The 21,457-nt window shown below is 39.0% G+C and overlaps 2 protein-coding genes across 3 annotated transcripts in view; one reads left to right on the top strand and one right to left on the bottom strand.

Moving 5' to 3' along the window:
* Positions 1 to 21,457, bottom strand: part of LOC136810908 (polyadenylate-binding protein 2-B-like) — a 276,555-nt gene that overhangs the window by 193,652 nt on the left and 61,446 nt on the right. The gene's annotated exons all lie outside the window — the stretch shown is intronic.
* On the top strand, positions 12,794 to 14,650 carry LOC136811003 (uncharacterized). The gene is made up of 2 exons (XM_067067612.1): positions 12,794 to 12,863; positions 13,238 to 14,650. The coding sequence occupies exons 1-2, from the start codon at positions 12,852 to 12,854 to the stop codon at positions 14,555 to 14,557; spliced, it is 1,332 nt and encodes a 443-aa protein (XP_066923713.1). The 5' UTR covers positions 12,794 to 12,851; the 3' UTR covers positions 14,558 to 14,650.

The following is a 21,457-nucleotide window of genomic DNA, read 5'->3' as shown; positions in this document are numbered from 1 at the left end:
GAAAAAATTATGTCAAAACCTGTAGGCACTCTTTTCAAGGTTGCCATGGGTAGGGTGCCACTGCCGCTCCGCCAGCAAAATCAAAATTTCAAAAAATTTCAAAACATAGTGAAGTGACCCCTCATTTGAAAGTTATTTTCATGCTGATTAAGAAAATCAATCCTCGTCAGGTTGAGTAACACTGTCACAAAAAGTAATTTCGCAAAGTTGACGAAATTTTGAGGATTTTGCTAAAAACGCAATTTTTTGACCGTTTTTCTTAAGTTACTTCTTGTCATAGTGTTTTTTACCATTACAAACATGATTTTCTTAATCAGCATGAAAATACCTTTCAAAAAATTATTTTTGTTCAAATTCAATTAAAACATAAAAGCCCATATCCGCCCATACTGGAAATCCCGTAATCTTGATATACGAGTTTAAGTCTATACTGCCTAACTGTTCTACATATACTGTAGTGACCTACCTTGATAGGTTTATGTTGAGCGAGGCAAAAGCCTCTTAGTTGCAAGCTTGGCAGAGAGTGCAGACGTCTTTCATGAAGAAGAAGAAATAGTTGTAAGAACTGAACTTTACCTTGTCAATTATTTGTGTCACTCCCTGTTTGTTGACCCCCAAGCAATACGACTAAGTGGGTACTACATTGGCGACGAATAGACTTATGTTACCCAGTTCCAGATGATCAACAACCTAAAATAGACTCTTGTAGTTTCCAGAGTTTCCAGAGAAAAATTCCAAGTTACGCTTGCTTCCGATCGAACCATCCACATTTTGTCTCGATAAGTCAATCCAATATGGCCGCCAGAGGCGCTCTCTATTCCGCCCTCCCAACCTTCAAACGCCCAAAAGACGCGGGTGCCGCCCTCGATTCGTTCGATAAATATATCAAGAGAGCAAACATGATTTTTGATACGGCGGGACATTGACGAAGATAAGAAAAAGAAAGCTCTTTTGCAACTCTGGGGTGGAGACGAAATGATTACGTTTTTCGAGCACGAAGGAAAGGTGACGACAGAAGATACATACGCAGCCGCAATTGACAAAATCAGAAATTCCTTAAAGGGACAGATAAACAAAGTTTACCCGGTATTTAAACTTTTAAACGAGATGCCACAAGGGCAGATGCCGTTCACCGAATGGTACACAAAAGTTTTGGATCAAGCAAAGCTCTGCAATTTCGCCACCTACACTGCAAAGAAAGCCGCTCGCGACGCCATGACGATGCAGACGAATAAACAATAAGCTCAGGAAACATGCCCTCGCGGAGGGTGCAAAATTTCGATGATTTCGTTAAATACGGAATAGTGCTAGAATCATCATCGACACAAGCGCAAAACATTGAGAAACAGGAGAGTGTTAACTGGATCGGCAGTAGAAGAGGACCAAGAAGACCAGACCCACCGAAACGAACATCACGAGAGATTCGATCGGTAGGGGAAAGCAAACCGAAAGTTCCCCAAAAATTTGTGACTTGCGGATATGAACGTCGGAAAGCCCACTCAAAGGAAAGTGTCCCGCAAAGGGAAACGTTGCAATGATTGCAAGAAGAAAGCACCATTTTGCAAAATCGCCAATGTCCTGGTGCACCAGAAACAGATGTTAATGCTCTGGACGAATCGAGTGATTCGGACGATGAACAACTGATGGGTCGCATTTTGACCGTGAACATCATCCCTCTGGTGAATGACCAAAATGAAATTGAAATGATCGATGTGGAAGCCAATGGTACGTGTTTGAAAATGAGAGTCGACTCCGGATGCAGAAAGACTGATCCCAGAAAAAGACTTTCGCAAGTTTGCCAACACGACCAGACTGTATAAATCGAAAGTGAAGCTCCGCCCATATGGTACTAAAGACCTGCTGCGAGTGAAGGGTAGGGCAAAGATCGAACTGACCACTAGCAGTGGAGCAACAGCCGAGCAACTCGTTTACGTGATAGAAGGAAACCACACGGAGCCGCTCTTAGGTTTAGAAGCATCGTTAGAGCTCGGTGTCTTGGAGATTCACCCAGAAGGCCGCAGAGACGCCAATGATCCGGAAACGCCAGTAACTTTGATGATAGATAAACTTTGATATAGACGGATCGATCAAACCAATGATACAGAAGGAGCGGCCTATACCGTTCGCTTTCAGAAAACAAGTCACGAGCCATCTCAAAGAACTTAGAGACAATGACATCATCGAAGGCCCGTAGACCCAAGTGTTAACCTCGACTGGATCTCGAACGTTGTCATTACAAAGAAACCATCCGGCTCCGGGCAGATACACATGAATTTAGACATGCGTCACGCAAATATTGCCATCAAAGAAAGCCATATTCCCGTACCGACTGTCCATTCCTTGCGTCACAAGCTTAACGGCGCCAAAGTATTCACAAAGCTGGACATGAAACATTCATTTCACCAAATGCCACTTGGTGAGAAATCGAAAGAACTTACAAACTTTTACACGCACGAAGGCATATACTGATTTAAGCGTCTTGTCATGGGTGCTGGACCTGCCAGTCAAGAGTTCCACGAGCGTTTGCGGCAAAGTATTGTAGACCTCGTTGGTGTGGAACAGATTGAAGACGATTTGCTAGTTTACGGAGAGACCCAGCATGAGCATGACCTCCATTTGAGTGCTCTTCTTGATCGATTACAATCCCTCGGCTTAACACTTAGACGAGAGAAATGTGTATGGAGTGCTCCAGAAGTTATTTGGTTTGGGTATAAGTTTTCCAGCGAAGGTATATCTGCAGATCCATCGAAAGTAGAGACTATCGTCAGACTCGCACCACCAACCAACGCAGCGGAAGTAAAAAGTTTCTTGCAGATGTGTCAATATAACGCCCTCTTTATGTTCGGAGAGCCAGAGACTTACAGTGACATTACAGCACCGTTAAGAAATCTAACGCGTAAGAAAGTTCCATTCCACTGGGATCAAGCTTGTCAGGACGCATTCGACAAACTGAAAGAGGGTTTATGTAGCAACCGAGTAATAGCACCCTGGGCACCCAATCGAAAGACGAAGCTTGTAGTTGACCGAGGACCGAAGGGTATTGGCGCCACAGTGTTTCAAAAGGAACCCGACACTGGACATTACAAAACAATCAACTACTCGAGTAGATCGCTAACAGAGACAGAACAACGCTATGCTCCGATCGAGGGTGAAAGCTTAGCTATCCTTTTCGGCGTCACGACCAACCGAATGTATCTCCACGGAATGAAATTTGCCACAATAACTGATCATGAGCCGCTGGTCTCATTGTACAATAATCAACGAAGACAAGCCCCAGCTCGCATCGAGAATCACCAATTGAAGTTACAACAGTACCGTATGACCGTAAAGTATGAAAAGGGAAGCACCAATCCGACAGATTACAACAGTCGACATCCATTGCCCATCACTGAACAACAGAAGATGCAAGCCAGTGAGGAAACCTTCCACATCAATGCTATCATTGACGACGATATTCCCGACGCTATGACCTTCGACATGGTTCGAAAAGCAACAAACGCCGATGACCAGCTCGCACGCTTGAAATTTTGCATCCTTGAGAAAGGATACATTCCGAAGAATGCAAACGACTTACAGCCGTTCCGACACGTATTCGACGAACTTTCAGTTGCACGACAAGTCGTTTTACGAGGAGAACGACTCATTATTCCGGAAAGTTTACAGCCTGACGTGATAGCTCTCGCTCATGAAGGGCATCAAGGCGCATCGAAAATGAAGCGTTATCTCCGATCGAAAGTTTCGTTTCCCAACATGGACAAGCTTGTGGAGAACTTTGTACAATCTTGTCATGCATGCTTAGCCGCTACACCTCAACAAAAGCATCAGCCGCTCATCACGACGAAATTGCCAGAAGGACCTTGGAGACACATTGCCTGAGACTTCAAGGGCCCAATCGCCAAAGATTACTATTTCCTGCTTCTCATTGACGAGTACTCTCGTTTTCCAGAAGTGGCTGTGCTAGATTCTACCGCCGCCGACACGGTGGTACCTCATTTCGACCGAATTTTGGCAACTCATGGCATTCCAGAGAAGGTCAAGACGGACAATGGTCCGCCTTTTAACTTGCACGACTTTACAAATTACGCAAAGAAGCGAGGTTCTAAACACCAGCCGATTACACCAGAACAACCTTCGTCGAATGGGCTGGCCGAAAACTTCATGAAGATGCTTCAGAAGGTAGCCCACACCGCCTATGTCGAACACAAGGACCCAAAAGAAGCGGTTCACAGATATCTTCTTTCGTATCGGGCGACTCCTCATTCAGCCACTGGAAAGTCACCAGCGGAGATGTTGTTCAATCGACAAATTGCAACCTCTGTTCCAATGATGAAAAAGAAGGAACAAGATCGATCCGTTCTCGAGAAAGATACAAGTTACAAGGCCGCCATGGCCAAATGCCATGACCAACGACGACACGGGAAGCCCATTGACATCGACCTAGGGGACAAAGTCCTTCGCCCTCAAAAGAAGTCTACCGTTAAGACTCCTTTCGACCCATCACCATTGACTGTGGGGAAAAAGAAAGGTTATATGCTCACCGCCGAAACATCGAAAGGCAAATTTGTTACCCGTGCAGCAAAGTTCAAGAAAGTCCATGAGCGCAATCCGTTTTTCAGACGCTCACCAACACTTGGATGATGATTTTCCGTTTCGTCATCGTCGCTATGAAAACTTAATTATGAAAATTAATCCACCTTTGCCCGACGACAGCCCCGTTGACGACACATCTTCGGGGAGCGAAAGTGACACGATTCCGTATCGAGAAGGAGAGAGTGAGATGGAAGACGTTGACCGTAAAAATTCAGGACTGAAAAGACGACGAAAAGCGCCACGTTATCTTGATGACTACAAAGTCAAAGTCAAAGTCATTAATGTATATAAAATTTATGCCTTGGACTGAGAACCGCCAATAGCGAAGGCACTGTACATATGTAAATACCCGAAGGAAAGGAGAGGTGTAGTGACCTACCTTGATAGGTTTATGTTGAGCGAGGCAAAAGCCTCTTAGTTGCAAGCTTGGCAGAGAGTGCAGACGTCTTTCATGAAGAAGAAGAAATAGTTGTAAGAACTGAACTTTACACAACTTTACCTTGTCAATTATTTGTGTCACTCCCTGTTTGTTGACCCCCAAGCAATACGACTAAGTGGGTACTACATATACCCCCGAATTGTTTTAGTAGGCACTTCAGTCATGTGACTAAAAACTACGTATATGTTGAACAACCCGACTGGCCGAATGAGTAATTACATAAATTATTGTGGAAGTGAATGCTTGAAACGAATGTTTGGGAAATCAAAAAGACAACTTTTGTAAGGATGTTGAGTTTTGTGTATATCCCACTTTGCAGTGTAGCTGGAACCTCGATATTCCAGGATTAGAAAAAGCTATACCTGTTATCTTTTTTCTTTAAAGAATCAACAAGCCATCAACATCCATAAATTCCACACATTTCCTCCGGAACTTTTAAAATCATTTGCCATTATGACTTTCTTGAAGCCGTTCCGAAATGAACCAATCGGGTTATGTATCGGAATTCCTATGGGAGTTCTTTGCCGAAATTTGTAAAATAGCTAAGTCGGCAAAAAAACTTTTCCCGGGGGTTTGAGGTAAAACAGAACTGCTATCATTTGTTGTTTTTTTAACCAGATTATTTAAATCTGGGCTCAAAAATACTTAAATAAATAAGTTAATAATGTTCAATAATACTATTTGTATCTCTTAGAAAATAAACACTTACAGAACGACATCGTTTATCATTTGGAATACCCCCGTATTTGGACCATTCTATTGTGGACGCAAAATAGGGCGGAAACTAAGTTGCACCCTCAGTGCAAGATTGCCACCTCATCTTTATTCGCCCGCGCGAGAATGCGAGCTAATCATTTTTTTCTCGCGCGCTCGAGGGGAAAATGAAAGTGATCGATATTCTTTGAAGGAAAAAGGTCAGAAACAAACCCAAAGACCAAAAGATGTATTTTGTTGTTGAGAATCGATCCTGTGAAGATGAAAAATTTTTTGCTTTGCGTTTTTTTCGGAACGCTGAAAAACTCTAATTTCGATCTTCCTTTAAGGTAAGGAGGTTGCGAGATTTGGGTTAGCAAGGCAAAAATCGCTAAAAAGCTGGTAAAATCGTAATCCTCAAAAATCGAGGTTCCAGCCTCACTGCTTTGTGATGCACTGGTAATTTACAGACCTTAATTAAGATAGCTCCCAACAACAGTCAGGGAAATCCCTCAATTGCAGTATACTGCAATACACCGTTTAGGAGTCTCGCCATTTCACGGTACTCCATTGCAGAGGCCCGGTAAAAATGGTAGGTAAAAATGCGCACTTTAATACTGTGAAAGGTTAGAGGAATGTAAACATTGTAAATTTTTGTCTCTCCTTTAAAGAGAATGATTTAGATATTTGAACATGATATCAATGATAATTTTATAAGTCTCTCCTGAAAATTTCACAAAAATTCATCAAGAGGAAAAGAAGTTATGATTACAAGGAGTTCTTTACCTACCGTTTTTCTGCTATGTTTCCTTATGAGAACCAGATGTTTACCTACCGTTTTTTTACCGTAGAGTCGTCTAATCTCGACATACGTCTTGCAATCTCGACATAGCTGTAGGCTGGTCTTCGAAATAAAAAATCAAACATAAACAAATACATACCAAAGTTATCAATCAATCACTAAAATGTACTCTCTCTCTATCACGTCACAGATTGTTAATATAATATGAGAAATGTGAAGTGTTATTACTTATATTTGAAAAGAAAACTTTAACGATGGAGTAATCGCTAAAAACTAATTAGCATACTTTCAACGAAGATGTCCAAACAACACAACAACACAACATTTTGCACGCGAGGAATTTTTTAGTAGACATTTTTACCGTGAACCGAAAATAATAAAAAGAACCCGGTTTCCTTTTGAATTTAATGTGACCGCCATACTGGCAATCACGGCGTGCGGCCTGTTAGCGCCTAGAGCGTGTGTTTTTATATACAAGGAAGGGGAAACCAGGCTAAGCGCGCGAATTATTTTTATCACGTGACTTGAAGCGTAATAAAGTTGTAAAATTTTAATGATGGACACGAGAAAGTTACGACAAAGTTTGCATGCGTTTCGTGTGTTGTGTAAAACTGTTTATAATTTGGCTGTTTTTTTAATTGAAAGGATTGCAATGTTTACTGAACTTCTAGTTTGATGGATGAACTTGTTCGATAAGAATGATACCAAGAATTTCCTCATTCAAGGTTTGTTTTGATTATTTTACAGATCCGGTGTCGAGATTGCAAGACGTATGTCGAGATTAGACGACTCTACGGTACGGAGGAGAGTGAATTTCCCGTGATCGCTAAAATCAAAACAATGGAAAATTGGATTGATGCGTGCGCAGTCGACACCCCTAAACGGTGTGTATTGCGGTAGTTTTCATTTGTGGCTAGCCTACAAAGGCTTATAATGGCTACATATAGTGCTGGTCGACAAAGGTAAACAAACATCGAAAGCTTTTCTTTATTAAAGAGAAAATCTTTTTTTAAACTTTTCTACCTACCTCTCTAGCCTAGGTAGGTCCGCGGATAGAAAAATTTCACTTGCATCCTGCCGCACAAGACAAATATTTGGGTAACCTTTGTGGACTGATAAGCAGATAAGAACATGAGAAAAATAACCTTTTCAAAGAAAGTCTTTCTTGTAATGCACAGCACAGAAGATTAGACTGGGCTGCTGGTGTTGGTGGCATCTACTGCTACTGGTCGTCTGCTCTGGTACTAGACACTAGCGCTCCATCAGTTTTTTACTTTCGATTTATCTCCACATGTTTATGAGTTCCGAAAATTCCAGATCGGGATTTATTCGGAAAATCGGACTATCCGAATCCGATTAATAAACACAGTTTTGGCCAGGGCCAGGGGAAGTAAAGTCCGGACTAGACTACCGGACGAGAAGCACGGGGCGAGTTTTTTTTTCGGAGGGGAGGGGGGAGGCTACTTCTGCAAAATAGGTCTGATAGGTGTCGGGTATGTGCGAGCCAGGGCCTTTTTTCATTTGACACCCTCGAAAATCCCTCAAATAAAAAAGCAAGGGTTCTAACAAAATCAAGAATCGACTCTCTCAACAAAGGGTCATCCATCAATTTTAAAAATTTTGGCTCACATTTTGTAGACTATGCTAGTCTAAGAGAAATCACTATCTAAGAAATAAGCCTAATACCGAATAAAATTCGCAAACGGGTCTTTTGCCGAAAAGAGCTTGCGTTAAGGCCTGATTTAGCCGCACACTCCGTGCGATCAATGTCTGATTTCCATAAAAAACATACACAATTTGTATGTTTACATTTTTTTGTTTACTCAGCAATTTTCTCTTTCTTGATTGGTTGAAAAAATTATCAAAATTTAATTCGTGACGTCAATAGGCTATTTTACTTTAGGAAATTTTGCCCTAGCGTGCACGCTCGCGCAATCGATGGAAACAGGCCTTTACAGCGGCTTACAATCGGTAGAGTTTGCCAATCTTTGAAACTCTCCCGCTGATTCTCTTTTTCCGTATATCACCATAACGCCGTACCGCCATACTTTCCCGCCTTTACTTTATTTTTCACTGGTCACACTTCTTAGAGAAAACGCAAGTTCTGAAATTTGGTTTTTATTTTAGTAAGTGAGGACAGCGCTAAATTCGAATTTTCCACTGTATATTTTTTAAGGCAGAAATCTGCTTCACACAGTCACAGCTCGTACCCGCTTTGTATATACATGGGGAGGTAATAAAAATATAGACGGTGATACCACTCTATTCTATTGTATTGTATCGTTGATAGCAAACTGTTGCTTTGTTGCTTTGGGAAAAAGCCTTTAATTTTGTTTTCGCTCATGGGAATACTTCGTCGAAGAGAATTTGAATAAAATCATGCTACATTTTTAATTTGTTCATTGTGTGATGACAGTTTTGTTGATAAGACATAAGAAAACCTTGCAAGAATAAGCACAAAACATCGAATTTGAAATGTTTGCTGCTCGCAGGGAATCCTTGGCAAATTTTGTAAATTTTCACATATTTACTACCCGGGGGGGGGGGGTACTAGGGCAAAATGGGTTACGGGGATGCTCCGCTGGTCAGGGTACCGTTTTCAACCTCCACGAGTCCCAGGTAGGGTCGCAAAAACACCAAAATAGAAAAATCAGTCCCTCGTAGGGTGCCTATTTTTGGAAAATTTGGGGAAAAAGTAGAAAATTTTGGAATTTCAGTCCCATTCAGGGTCACTTTTTTCGCAAATTTCGAGTCCCACGTAGGGTCCATTTTTCAAACCTCAGCGGAGCACCCCCGTCGGTCGACAAGGGTAGTACCCCCCCCCCCCGGGATTTACTAATGCCAATCTTTCAACTATATATATTCTATCCAAATTTGGAGGCAGCTGCTATTTTAGATCTAAAGATATGTATAGCAAAGAACCTTCCACAAACAACAAAGAATTCACAAAATTTGAAAATGTTTACCTCTCGAAAGTTTCCCGATAAAATAAAAATTTCCAAAATTTCTTTTAAAACTCTAAAAAAATTATTACACGAAAAATATTCACATTTTACCTAAAAATACGAGGTTTCGTTGGACAGAATAATTCTACTTTAGTTCTTATAATCTATACCTTGACTGGTAATCAAAGGAGGCCGATTTGAAAGAAATTTCTAAAGAGTTTTATGACTTCTCTCGCTATTACAGAAAAGTTGTTACTCCATCTACTGTATATTTTTATTACCTCCATGGTATATATCAGATTATAAAAATACAGGACGGGTCTCCTGTGTAACTGTAACATCGTCTAGACGTTTTGGTGAAATAAGGGCAAAAAAGTTGAAAATGGACAAAATTTTCGAAATTAAATCCCTATAAAAGGTCGATGTTCGATCTTCGAACTTTTGCTCGGACATACCCGTAATCTGGCGAACCTAGCAAGTATCCCAGAATTTTTTTAAAAGGGCCCAATAAAGGGAGTGGGAGTTTTATCAGAGGGTTCCCGTGAGGTCCCAGTACGACCAGCACCTATTTTTGTCCCCTTGCCCCGTTTTTAAGCTATCTTTTTACGGATGACATCATTCATTTGACTCCTGGAATTGGCACATGATTTAAATACGACCATACGTGCGGGCCAAAATTAGGCATTTTACCTTTACAACACAGAGAAAATTTAGCCAAATTTAATTAAATTTGGGCTAAAAATCAACCCTTACATTGCATTTTCTTGAAAGATTTTGACCATTTTTAGGCAAAATTTTCCAGATTTTACACCCTTAGAGTGTACTTTGGGAAGATTGGAAAAGGGACGTTTACCTTGAGTGCCCGTTCCCAGATTTGAATTCTTCTGTTAACTTATCAATCTTTCTATATTTCAGTACTGGGTAAAAAGGGCTTAAAGGATCCATTATCTGTACAGTATTTGTACTTTATATGCTTCTCCTCCTCTGGATCATGAAAAATTCTTGGCTAGCGAATGGGTCATTTTCCATGAGCGCCAGTTCACGGATCACCAAAAATAACTCGTGTAATACAGTCACTGTACGGAACGGAACGTTAAAACACTGGAACATGGAGGGAAAAAAGGCGAACATATTCACACCTCATACACACCATCATGGAACACACCAGAATGTCCTTAATACAAAATGGTGTAACTGCTATACTCCCCAACGTAGAAAAGGGTGAAGATCGATCTGCGTAGGAGAGCAGATACTTTTACGACAAAAAAAGTTACCTATTCGTGGTATAAAAACATAATTATTGTGTCGTTTAAATCTGCTCTCCTAAGCAAATGTTCTTTCACCCCTGTCTACGCTACATTGAATACCATTGAGTCAAATCTTCAATTTCTACCAAGCAATATGAAGTTAAGCCTTAAGATTTGGATTGAATTCAGAATTGCGGGTTGAATTTAGGGCTTTCTTCGTTTGCACTCGTCATACTTTTTAAAATAATGTGATTTTCAATCCGACGTTTGTATTAAACCACGCAGTTCAGGCGTTTTAGATGGGAAATAAGAGTCGCTTTATTTTCAATCCAAGAGTTTCATCTCTAGCTCTATTGGGGCTGTAGACTCAACACCGTAATATCTCCAGCTGGCACAGAACGTTGTTTTAACGTTCAAATAACGTTATTTGGACGTTATGAACGTCACATGGACGTTATTTCGACGTTGTGTGCCGTCTGGGTCTGTTACGCCCTGTGTGTGAGGCCCCTCGCATATAAACATTGGAAAGCCTTGATTATTGTGTATTAGTAAGTCCTATTTCATTCAAAGTGTATAATTGGCTTTTTAATTAGCTGTATGCAAGGAAATTCGATTAAAATGTCATTAGTCGCTTTTTGTATAATGATCAGAGTTACTTAGAGAAGAAATCTCTGTATGATGGTTGTTGATTGTTGACTGGGAGACTTTTCAAGTGAATAGATGAATGCTATATCAAAAACAAGTGGAACATTTTGTTTAGGGCTCGTACTAGCTGGTACATCTATTTTCTTTCAAGTTATTTTAGATCACATATTTCTTCCCCCGGGTCGGGGGACACTCAATATGGTCCGACGTGGCATGTGCCCTTAAGGGTAGTTTTTTCGAGACCCTCGAAATGCACCCCCGGGTCGGGGGACACTCAATAACGTCCAACGTGGCATGTGCCCTTAAGGGTAGTTTTTTCGAGACCCTCGAAATGCACTGTAAGGGTGTACTTTTGATAGAGTGCACTACAAGGGTCTTTTTTAGTTGAATACACTGTAAGGGTGTGTTTGGGGACTACTAAATTGCAAGACTGACAGTAAAAAATTGTATTTTTCTAGTTTTGACTCGAAATCATTTTGATTTTTCTTGCACATTGTGTCTCATTGAGGCTCGTTTTCAGGTGGTTTTAGCAAAATAAGATTTGAAATCAAGCTACACTGTAAGGGGAAGAATCTTTCGGTAAAATGCACTGTAAGGGTACCTTTTTGCTTCTCAAGAGCTGCATATACTGTGAGGGTCCGATTTTGAAAAGTGGTACATTCCGTCGTTAAGAAATCGAGTGCCCCCCCTGGGGTTTCTTCTTTCTTACTAACTATTTCGGATATTTTCTACGCCATGTGCTAGTTATGTTTTCGATCATTCTATATTCGTCCTTTGATTATTTAATGAGATTTTGCCAAGTTTCTCAACCATATTGAAAACCATGCCCTGAATTAAATCTGATAGATTATGAGACAGTAAACTTTTTAATTACCTTATTAGCCCTTTTTAGGCTCCTGGCGTAATAAAGGCCGGCGTTAAAAGGGCCGGTGTAAAAATTTCCTTAAAAGTGACGTTAATTTTTGACCATTTTTCTCTAGTCAAAGGATTTTGGGTATGATTCAAAGATAAAAAATTATCCATTGTTTTACTCCATATCTAAAACTTTGCAAAAATCAGTGATTTTTAATGGAATTTTCAACAGTTTGCTACTGAATAATGATATGTTAATGTATATTGAAGCATAAATTTTGGCGTTATTTACGGCCCTAATTGGCGTAAGCCCAAAGTCAGGCTGTGGCGTAATAAGGGTCGACATAAAAGGGGCCGGCGTTAAATTAGGGCCGGCGTAAAAAGGGTCGATAAGGTAACATATTGTTACGGCTTTAACAGAGAGCTCTTTTGATGATATATTCAAATTCCTACCTTAAATACCGAGGCAAATACTACCTTGTTTTAAAAGGAGTTTTTCACAGTTTCTGTTTGAGCACTTTGTGTAATGTCAAGTATAATACTGCAATACATTTTGTATTTGATGGTATATTTGCTGTTTAGAAAATTTGAGCTTTATTTGAAGAAGAGAGAGAATCCGTTTCAACGTCTAAACAGTTATGATTTTGAGGGTAAGTTCATATTGATATTTTAAAACATTTTGAGTCGAGAGCTCCTTCCAAATTATCCATGGTATGTTCAGTGTTCATATTCGCGATTACTTATTGGCCTTCAAGTAGACAGCCAAAAAACGTATATGCTATAGATCTAGTAGCAAAGACAAGCGACGCAAAATTATAGCAAAGTACAGCAGAGCAGATTTTATGACACGGTAATTTTGATTTTGTATTATGAATAATTTCAGTGTCATAAAAATCTGACACAAATTTTATTTGCGCCCCTTTTGTTTTGTCTTTGCTGCTGGATATAATCTAAGGACACTTTAGTCTAAATATTATTTTAGACTTAGTAACTTCTTAAAGCTTTAAATTCATTTTCTTTACAGAGATCAACTCGACGATGTATTACTGGAAGTTTACTTATACTGATTGGATTCGGTATTCTTTTCTTATTTTCACAACAATCTCTACGTCTTGAAAATATTCACGATCGATCAAATCACCACAAATTATCTGACGTGGCGCAGGTGAAAAGAGGTAATGAGCGCCATTCAGAATCGAATGTGGATGTACATCAGAGAGCCTTAGAAAAAATCAAAATAAATCAAGTTGAATCCGTTATCAAAGTTGGTGCAGCAGAAAATGAGAAAAAATTCGAATCGCTAAAGAAAGAATCTATTTCAAACAAAGTTATTGAAGAAATAGATGAAAATCCACCATTGAATAAACAACCTGAGATTGTTTACGAAAAATTACCCGTTGTAAAAGACATGCAGAATGATTTAAAAATTCACGAAGTTAACAGACATGACACTGGAATCAAACTGTATAAAGAAGAACCACTTGTCAGCGTTAAAGATGATACTTTACAGACCACAGAAAAACCTTTTAAAAAAGCTGAATACAAGATCACATCTGGGTTTGTAGAATATATACCAGGTGAAAAAGGTGCGTTCCATATAGTGCAGAATTTTCTTTTGTATATAGATCCAGATTTTACCGAACCAGTAAATGCATCTCAAAGCAAGAGAGCTAAAAAACAGAACGAGCTGGAACAAACATTGCAATCGAATCTCAACCACCCCGTTATAAATCGTATACATATCATGTACTCTCATAAACCTTTATTTCAGTATCTCCAAAAACTAAACCTAACAAACCGCCATAAATTAATAACAGTCTATTTTGAAGATACACCAAAAATTAGTGATTTTCTGCAATATATCGAAGATAAACTACAAAACAGATACGTCATTGTTAATAATCAAGATATTGAAATAGGTGAAGAATGGGACGCAATAGATCTCGGCAAATTCCGTGAACAACGAATCATGTATGCGATATCGCGTAATGTCAAGGCTCACCATATGGCAGATAAGAACTGTTATGCGTCTTATACTGCTAATTGTAACCCGGGGCAGCCTGATTACGGGTCAGCCGATTTATTCGCATTTTATAATGAGGGGAAAGTTCCTCCTGCTATGATGAAAGAGATGTCATACACTCAAGCGAAATATGGTATGGAAAATGTCTTCATGTGGTATGCTAAATTTGAATGGCATTATAATTTGTTTAACCCTTGTAAGGTATTGAAAATCTACCATGTTGATTGCTACCATATTGATAAAAAAGGCCGTGACCGACAGAAACGAAATGATCACGTGTTAACGGTACCATTTACGAACCAATTGTATTTAAATTTTTAGGGTTTTTTCTTTTTGAATTATTGAGGTTTTCATTACCATAAAGCTTGTAGGGTTAAATTATTTGTATTTGACACTTTTACTCGCAAAAGTCATGCTTTCTATTCACCCCCTTCTCGCCGACCCACTGGAAAATTGGCCAAAATATCGTCCCGGTGGGAAATTATCCTGCAATTTTTGTCCCCACTGAAAATAACCAAATAAACCAATCCTCACTGCAAAAAGTTATGCTACTGAATTTGACTTGAAAACAAAAGAATCGAAATCCCCAGCTATAGAATATAGGGGAATTTCAATCCCTATCGAGGAAAGTCCGGTATTTTAACCCCCATTGGCTGAAAAAATCCTATCGGGTCTGTGAGAAGGGGTGTTTCTGTATGACATGAATAATATAACAATATTTTTCTACAACCACACATTCCTTACCGTGAAAAGCACAGCTCAAAATCATATATTTACGCTGTGCCGACGAATCCAGATTCTATTCATCGAGCAATCAGCGAAGACAAAAGTAACCATGACGACCATCCAAGATCTTTATTCCCGTCGTTGAAAACACAACTTACAAAAAGTCATCAATGCTTTGTAAAAAGAGTCAGCGGTGATAGAGAATCATAACATAAAGTCTGTCTATTATTTCGATTCAATTAAAGTGACATTTCCATAATTAAAAGTTTAGTAATTACTGTTATACATTTGGGGATCATGTAAAAGATTTCTTTCGAAATAAACTCATTTCAACTACACTTGGAGGTTTCTGGGGAATTCGTAAATAGTAAACTGCATACTGATACAGTCTGCTAGACATTAATATGGTAATATTTGCTCTTCATCTTTGATTTTTTCTACAGTGATTAGATTGACACATGCGCGATAAAATTTCTATTATTTGTCTTCAGAGGTTACTATTTTCTTTGAAAACTTAACCTCTGATACTCAGGGTACACATTCCTAGGTAAAGTTGGACATTAAATCATGACTCTTGTATCCTTACTCTCTTCAAAGAGCTATGATTCTATGTCGAGCTATCAAATACTATCAAAAATGAATCGCTTGAATAAGATTTCTTCCACAATTCAAACACGTACGGGGAACGCTAATTGACGGTTCGAGTTGTGGAAATTTTGAGTTATGAAAACTGGTGGATAAAGAAGGTACTTGAAAACTTGTCCTGAATTTTTTTCCAGGGTAGGTCCCTTAAGCAAAAGGAGGGTACGGGTGCCTTTTTTCGATATTCAAAATCCCACTAAGGGTCATAAAAATCACAAAATCAAATTCCAGACCCCTTAAGGAGTGTAAAATCCCATACCTTGACTCTCAGAAGCCTAAACTCCAAGAAAAATAGCCCCAATAAGGGTCATAAAATTTATGAAAATTCAGGCTTTCTTTTATTTTAGTTCCTCTAAGGGTCAGCGTTCTTCCAAGGACCCCACCATCAAAAGCCGATGTTTTATAACCTATAGTGGAAGTTTTATGAGCTTTATGACTCTTATACGTGGATTTAAAGGTCCAAAAAGGCACTCTTAAGGGCAACACATACCGCAGCATCAATTTATTGCTTTTGCACTCCCTCCCCCAGCGTGCTCTACCCTAAATCGACAATATTATCCTCTGGTAGAATACTTTCAAATAATTACCGACAGGTATGCCGAAAACTTTTTCACGGTGAAAGAAGGTCTTTTATACATCAATTTATCGGAATTTTAATCCAGACACTTCAGATTTTTGAGGTGGCTATATTTCATTTTATTAGGTCGCTTATTATTTGTTCATAGTACATTTTTCGTGAAATTGAAAACAATCTATTTTAGGAGGAATTGCCGGTCTTTTACGTAACCTCTGTGAGAAACCTCTCATACAAAAATATTGGTTTTTAATCAGTAAATTCCCATGCTTTTTTATTTTCCTGTCAATACACCAGACTATCTATAGCTTGACCCTTTAAAAGCATGTCTCGTACATCTTGTAAAAATTATTCGAGACCTGAAGCAAAACCCGAAGGCTAGAAGCGAATCATTTTTTTGAAGCATTTGAGGTCACTTTCTCCATAGTTAAGATGTTCAGCGCAGCCTTTGGTATAGTAGAATGAAATTCAATGCCGTAGACACAAATTATATTATAGGGGGCCCTATATATTTAGTATCCAAGGAGGGCCCACCGGATGGGGCCGACAGGCCAGGAAAATATTTGGACTTTATACCCTCCAGATTGGCTAAAAAACTGCCTCTCCGAAAGTCAATTTTTAGCAAAAGGCAAGTAGAAATCGCGTGCATATTAGTACATTTTACGATAGATAAGAAAATATATAACAGAAAAAAATTAGCAAACTGTTCTACGAATTAAAACTGTCAAAAAATGTTTATTCTTGAGTCGCATATTTGTCGATGAATTCATTCGCAACAGTTTTCAAATTCAGTTTATCAACAGCATCTTTATGAATGTGAAGAACCAGTAAGTGGTTAAAATTGGAGTCTGTGGTGGTTGATCGAAGATAGGTTTTCACTCATTTTAAAGCAGAAAACGATCTTTCACCTATGGCGTTGGTAGCAATAGAAGAATAAGCTTAGCGATTTTTATCCCTTGGGAGAGCATCCAAGCGCTTTAAAAAAGCGATGAGGTCTTGAATAGTTAACCTTTGAGTATTGTAACCAAGGGATGTTGCGATTGAAAGAAGGAGTTCGATTTGTGTTTGTGCCAAAGATTGATCGATAACTCCAGCGTAAAAGATCGGGTTGGTTAAACCTTTGCTCGATACAGTTGATAGAGCGATCGAATGCTTCAAAATAAATTTGACGGTATCGGTCTTTCGGTGTGTCATGGAAGTGATACGTATCTTGTGGGTTGGTTAGGTTTTGGTAATAGTCAGGCATTTTCCTTTTCCGTGGAAGTTTCGGATCAGCCACACCGAGTTGGGTTTGCCATTTCAAAACACGTTCCAAAAACAATTCGTACATTTCACTGTCTCTGAACTTTTTCAGAACGGCAACCACTTGAGATGCTAGGCTTTTCCTTTTGCTGCCGAGATATCCTGACGCTGTAAAGATTTGCTCAAATTATCAGTTTGTTTGAGAATGCTGTCATGAGGGATTAAATAGAATTTTGTATGTTTGAATGTTTGTAAATATGCATTATGCACGAGATAAAAATATCTCAACCAGATATAGAAGTGGACCCCGTTGACCCCAGTCTGACTGCCATGTGCATCCACAAAGAATGCTGAAGCAAAATATAAAAAATATAAACATTTCACTGATCAAATTATTTCGCTTCTATTTTGAAAGCTTCGAAGCTTCTGGTGCTATCTCAACTTCATTTCTCTCACAATTCCCGCACAAACTTTCCGTGAATCGTTTTTAAATTTGCTGGATAAAATGAAACAGGTTTATTTGCTAGCGTCTTTTGTTCTAGTATTGGATTATCCCTTTAAGTCGACATTAAAACGAATTCATCTGGAGTATCAGTGGTACATTGGCGCTGGCTGTACATCTTATGACATCATACACATTTAGTTTTGCAATATTACGGCAAGAATCAATCATTTCATTAAAATAATCCACAAATTGATTACCAGCTTAGTATGATACCATTTATGTTTTTAATGGTAGTGTCGTGACTTTTGAAAATTAAAACATATTTTTGATCGATCAACTAAATTGACCAGTTTGAGTTACTCAAAGGTGCCTTCAAATTCATTTGGCGCCAATCGCATCAATTTCTGAAAACAATATTTGAAAATGTTGGCACTTCAGTGGTAATCAATAAATATCAAAGATATGCCGATCTCGAATAGCGGAAAATAAGCTAAAATATAAAACTAGTACTAAAAGTACCAGGCTAAAATTAGGACCTATACTTGAATTTGACCCCAAAGAAAACGTCGATTTTTTTTCATGAGAGGACTTGGCGCCCCGTTTTCGAGTACCCTTTTATGCTTATTTTTTATACCAATTCCTGTACAGGAAAATGAAAGGAAAGAAGTTAAAAGGAAAGCTATCCTAAAGAAATTTGCCTTCTTAAAGATAGGGAAGTCGTTGCCAGACATTGCAAATTCATTGCTTCTGACATATTTGAGCTTAACAAGATAGATGAATATTGCATTCACGCAAGTACACAATGTGTGTATCGTCAACCCCACAATGATGCCTGACACACTTTATGTTAGAGCATGGTCCTGAATTCCCATCAAATGGCATAGGTTATTGGCCGAAGGTACATTAGCTTAGGCCAATGGTAACATTGAGTGGAGATCGAACCCCTGACCACCTGTATGGAATTCAAGGACGAAAACCCCTACACTACTACGCCTAAAAATATACCTAAAGAATGAAATAACTAGGGCATGCCATGGTACATGGTATATAAGGATAATACATACATACATAACTTCATCCCTCTCAGCGAGAGGGTGAAGCTACGACAAATTTTCTCCAAGCTTCTCTGTCTTTCATGATGTTGATCGCTTCTTTCTTTGTTAATCCAGTATCCTCAAGTATGACACTTTTCAAGGTAGTGAAAGGTCTTCCAGTCTTTCTCTTCGAGTCGGGTGACCACATCAATAGCTGTGAGGTGGGCTCTACGTGCTACGTGACCGGCGAGAGCAAGTCGACGTTTTCGTATTGTTGCAGAGATTGAATCAATGTTTCCATAAAGGACTTTGTTAGACATTCGTGTCGTTGGAGGTACGTTGCAGACAACTCTCAGCATTTTTGTGTATTTTCCGTCAAGGGATTTTGCAAGGGTTTTTGTCATGGTCCAAGAATTAGATCCATAGAGCAATATTGATTCGGCTGTTTGTCTGAAAACCTTTATTTTTGTTTTCTTTTTAACTGGAGACTTCCATACTTTAGTCAGGGCATTTACTGCGATCCCAAGCTTTTCCAATCCGTACATTCATGTCGTTAGTAGTGTTTGTCAGACCACCCAGGTAGGTAAAATCATCGACTTTTTCAGTGATACTATCTTTTGAAGTTTTAAAGGGGTAGAATCATTCGAGTTCACAACCATATACTTTGTTTTCTTTAGATTCAGATAAAGACCAACCCGTTGGCAATCAGTTTTAACTCGGTGTAGGAGATCTTGTGCCTTTTTGATAGTTTCTTCGATCAATACGATGTCGTCAGCGAAGTCTAAACCACTAAGAAGTATTGGAGGATATCTTCTGCTTCTCCTACGTTTCAAAACTATTCCGTCTGTATCAAGGATTGCAGATCTCATAGCGTAGTCCAGACAAATGATGAATAAAAAGGGTGCCAATGGATCACCTTATGGATCATTCCTTATTGCGTTGACAGTTTCAAGTGGTATACCATAGGCCTCTAATATAGAGAACATCTTGTCTCTAATGATCGAATAAAAGCCTTTTTGAAATCGATGAATATAAGGACAGCTTCTTGTTTGTGATTTTTTAGTTCTTCTATAAGTCTACAAAGGGCGACTAAATGGGATGAAGTCGATCTTGTCTGTGCAAGAGAGATACCGCGATAATTGTCGGGTTTAGATAAATCACCTTTTTTTGGTACAGGAATCAGTTTAAGAAGTCCCCATTCAGTTGGTCTGTCACCGTGGTAAGCAGAATTGCAAAACTGTAACAGGATTTGATTAGAGTCTCAATTTTCCAGAATTCAACAGGAAGGCAGTCTGATCCTGGGGTCTTTCCATTTTTCATTTGTTTTATTGCTTTTGTTAGCTCGTTAATATCAAAGTCACCTTTCCGTATATCTCTCAATTCTTCAAAGACTCTCACGATTTCGACGTTCTCTGTCACATTGGGAGTGTTGTTTAAAAGTTTTTGGAAATGATCTTTCCAGATTTTGGGTCTATCTTCCCCGGAAATGAAATTTTGAGAAGTGGATTTCTTTCCAGATAACTCTTTTACGAGATTCCAAGCGAGGATATCTTCTGAGATAGGAGCTTCAATTTTCTTCTTAGGAAGATTAAGAAGGCCTTCTTGGTTAGATACTTTCAAAAATTCTGAGTAGTTTTTTGACATATCAGGAAGAGCATTGAACTTAGCAGCAATGATTGCACCGATCCTAGAGCCAAGATCTATGTCATTTCGTATGCCAATTAAGACGTTTTGACCGGTTAGACTTTGGTGTTCGGCAACTCATTTGAATCATAGTCGATACAATGCGATGATCACTCCCAATTGGATTGGAAGACGAGTAAGCTTGGCAGTTGGGGATGCTGTTTCGCCAACGTTTCCTATACATGCAGTAGTCTATCTGTGCAAAATCTCCACGTGGTGAGTGCCAGGTCCAGAGCTTTTTGCGAGGCTTTTGAAAAGTGATGTTGCCTACGACCAGATTATGTTGTTCTGCGAATTCGCGTAAATATTTGCCGTTTCTGTTAAAATCATCATGGAAGGAAAATTTGCCTTCTAGTCTAGCATTGAAATCTCCTTAGATTAGTAACATTTTGTGATGAGGTATGGCTTCAATTATCAGATCAAAAGTTTCGTAGAATTCAATGACTTCTTGTTCAGGTCTCGAGTTGTGAGGTGAGACAATTGCCAAGATTATGGGAAACAATTTCAGGATCGCTCGGTTTATGAACGTAACGGTGTTCTTGGACACAGAGTATTTTGATATCGTGTTTTGACACATCTTAACTTTTCCTCCTTATCAGTACACAATATCCAAACATTAAACATGACTACTCTCTCTTGGAGACAATTGGATTATCTTTGTAACGCAAGGTCTGTAATAGATAATTATACATAATATAAATATATAATATGAATAAAGTTAAACGAATTACATAATCACAAGAAATTTATTATATATTATCTATAAACAAGATCAATTGTATGACGAACAAACATTTGTCTCATCTCTCCGATCAAGTATGTGTATGCTAAGTCTCTAAATTAAGTCCGTCTTAAATCATTTCTCAATATATCTC

This window comes from Clytia hemisphaerica, unplaced genomic scaffold (genome assembly GCF_902728285.1).
Source record: "Clytia hemisphaerica strain Z4C2 unplaced genomic scaffold, Clytia hemisphaerica genome assembly, whole genome shotgun sequence".
In the NCBI taxonomy this organism is placed as follows: Eukaryota; Metazoa; Cnidaria; class Hydrozoa; order Leptothecata; family Clytiidae; genus Clytia; species Clytia hemisphaerica.
This window is presented reverse-complemented; position numbering and strand designations above follow the sequence as displayed.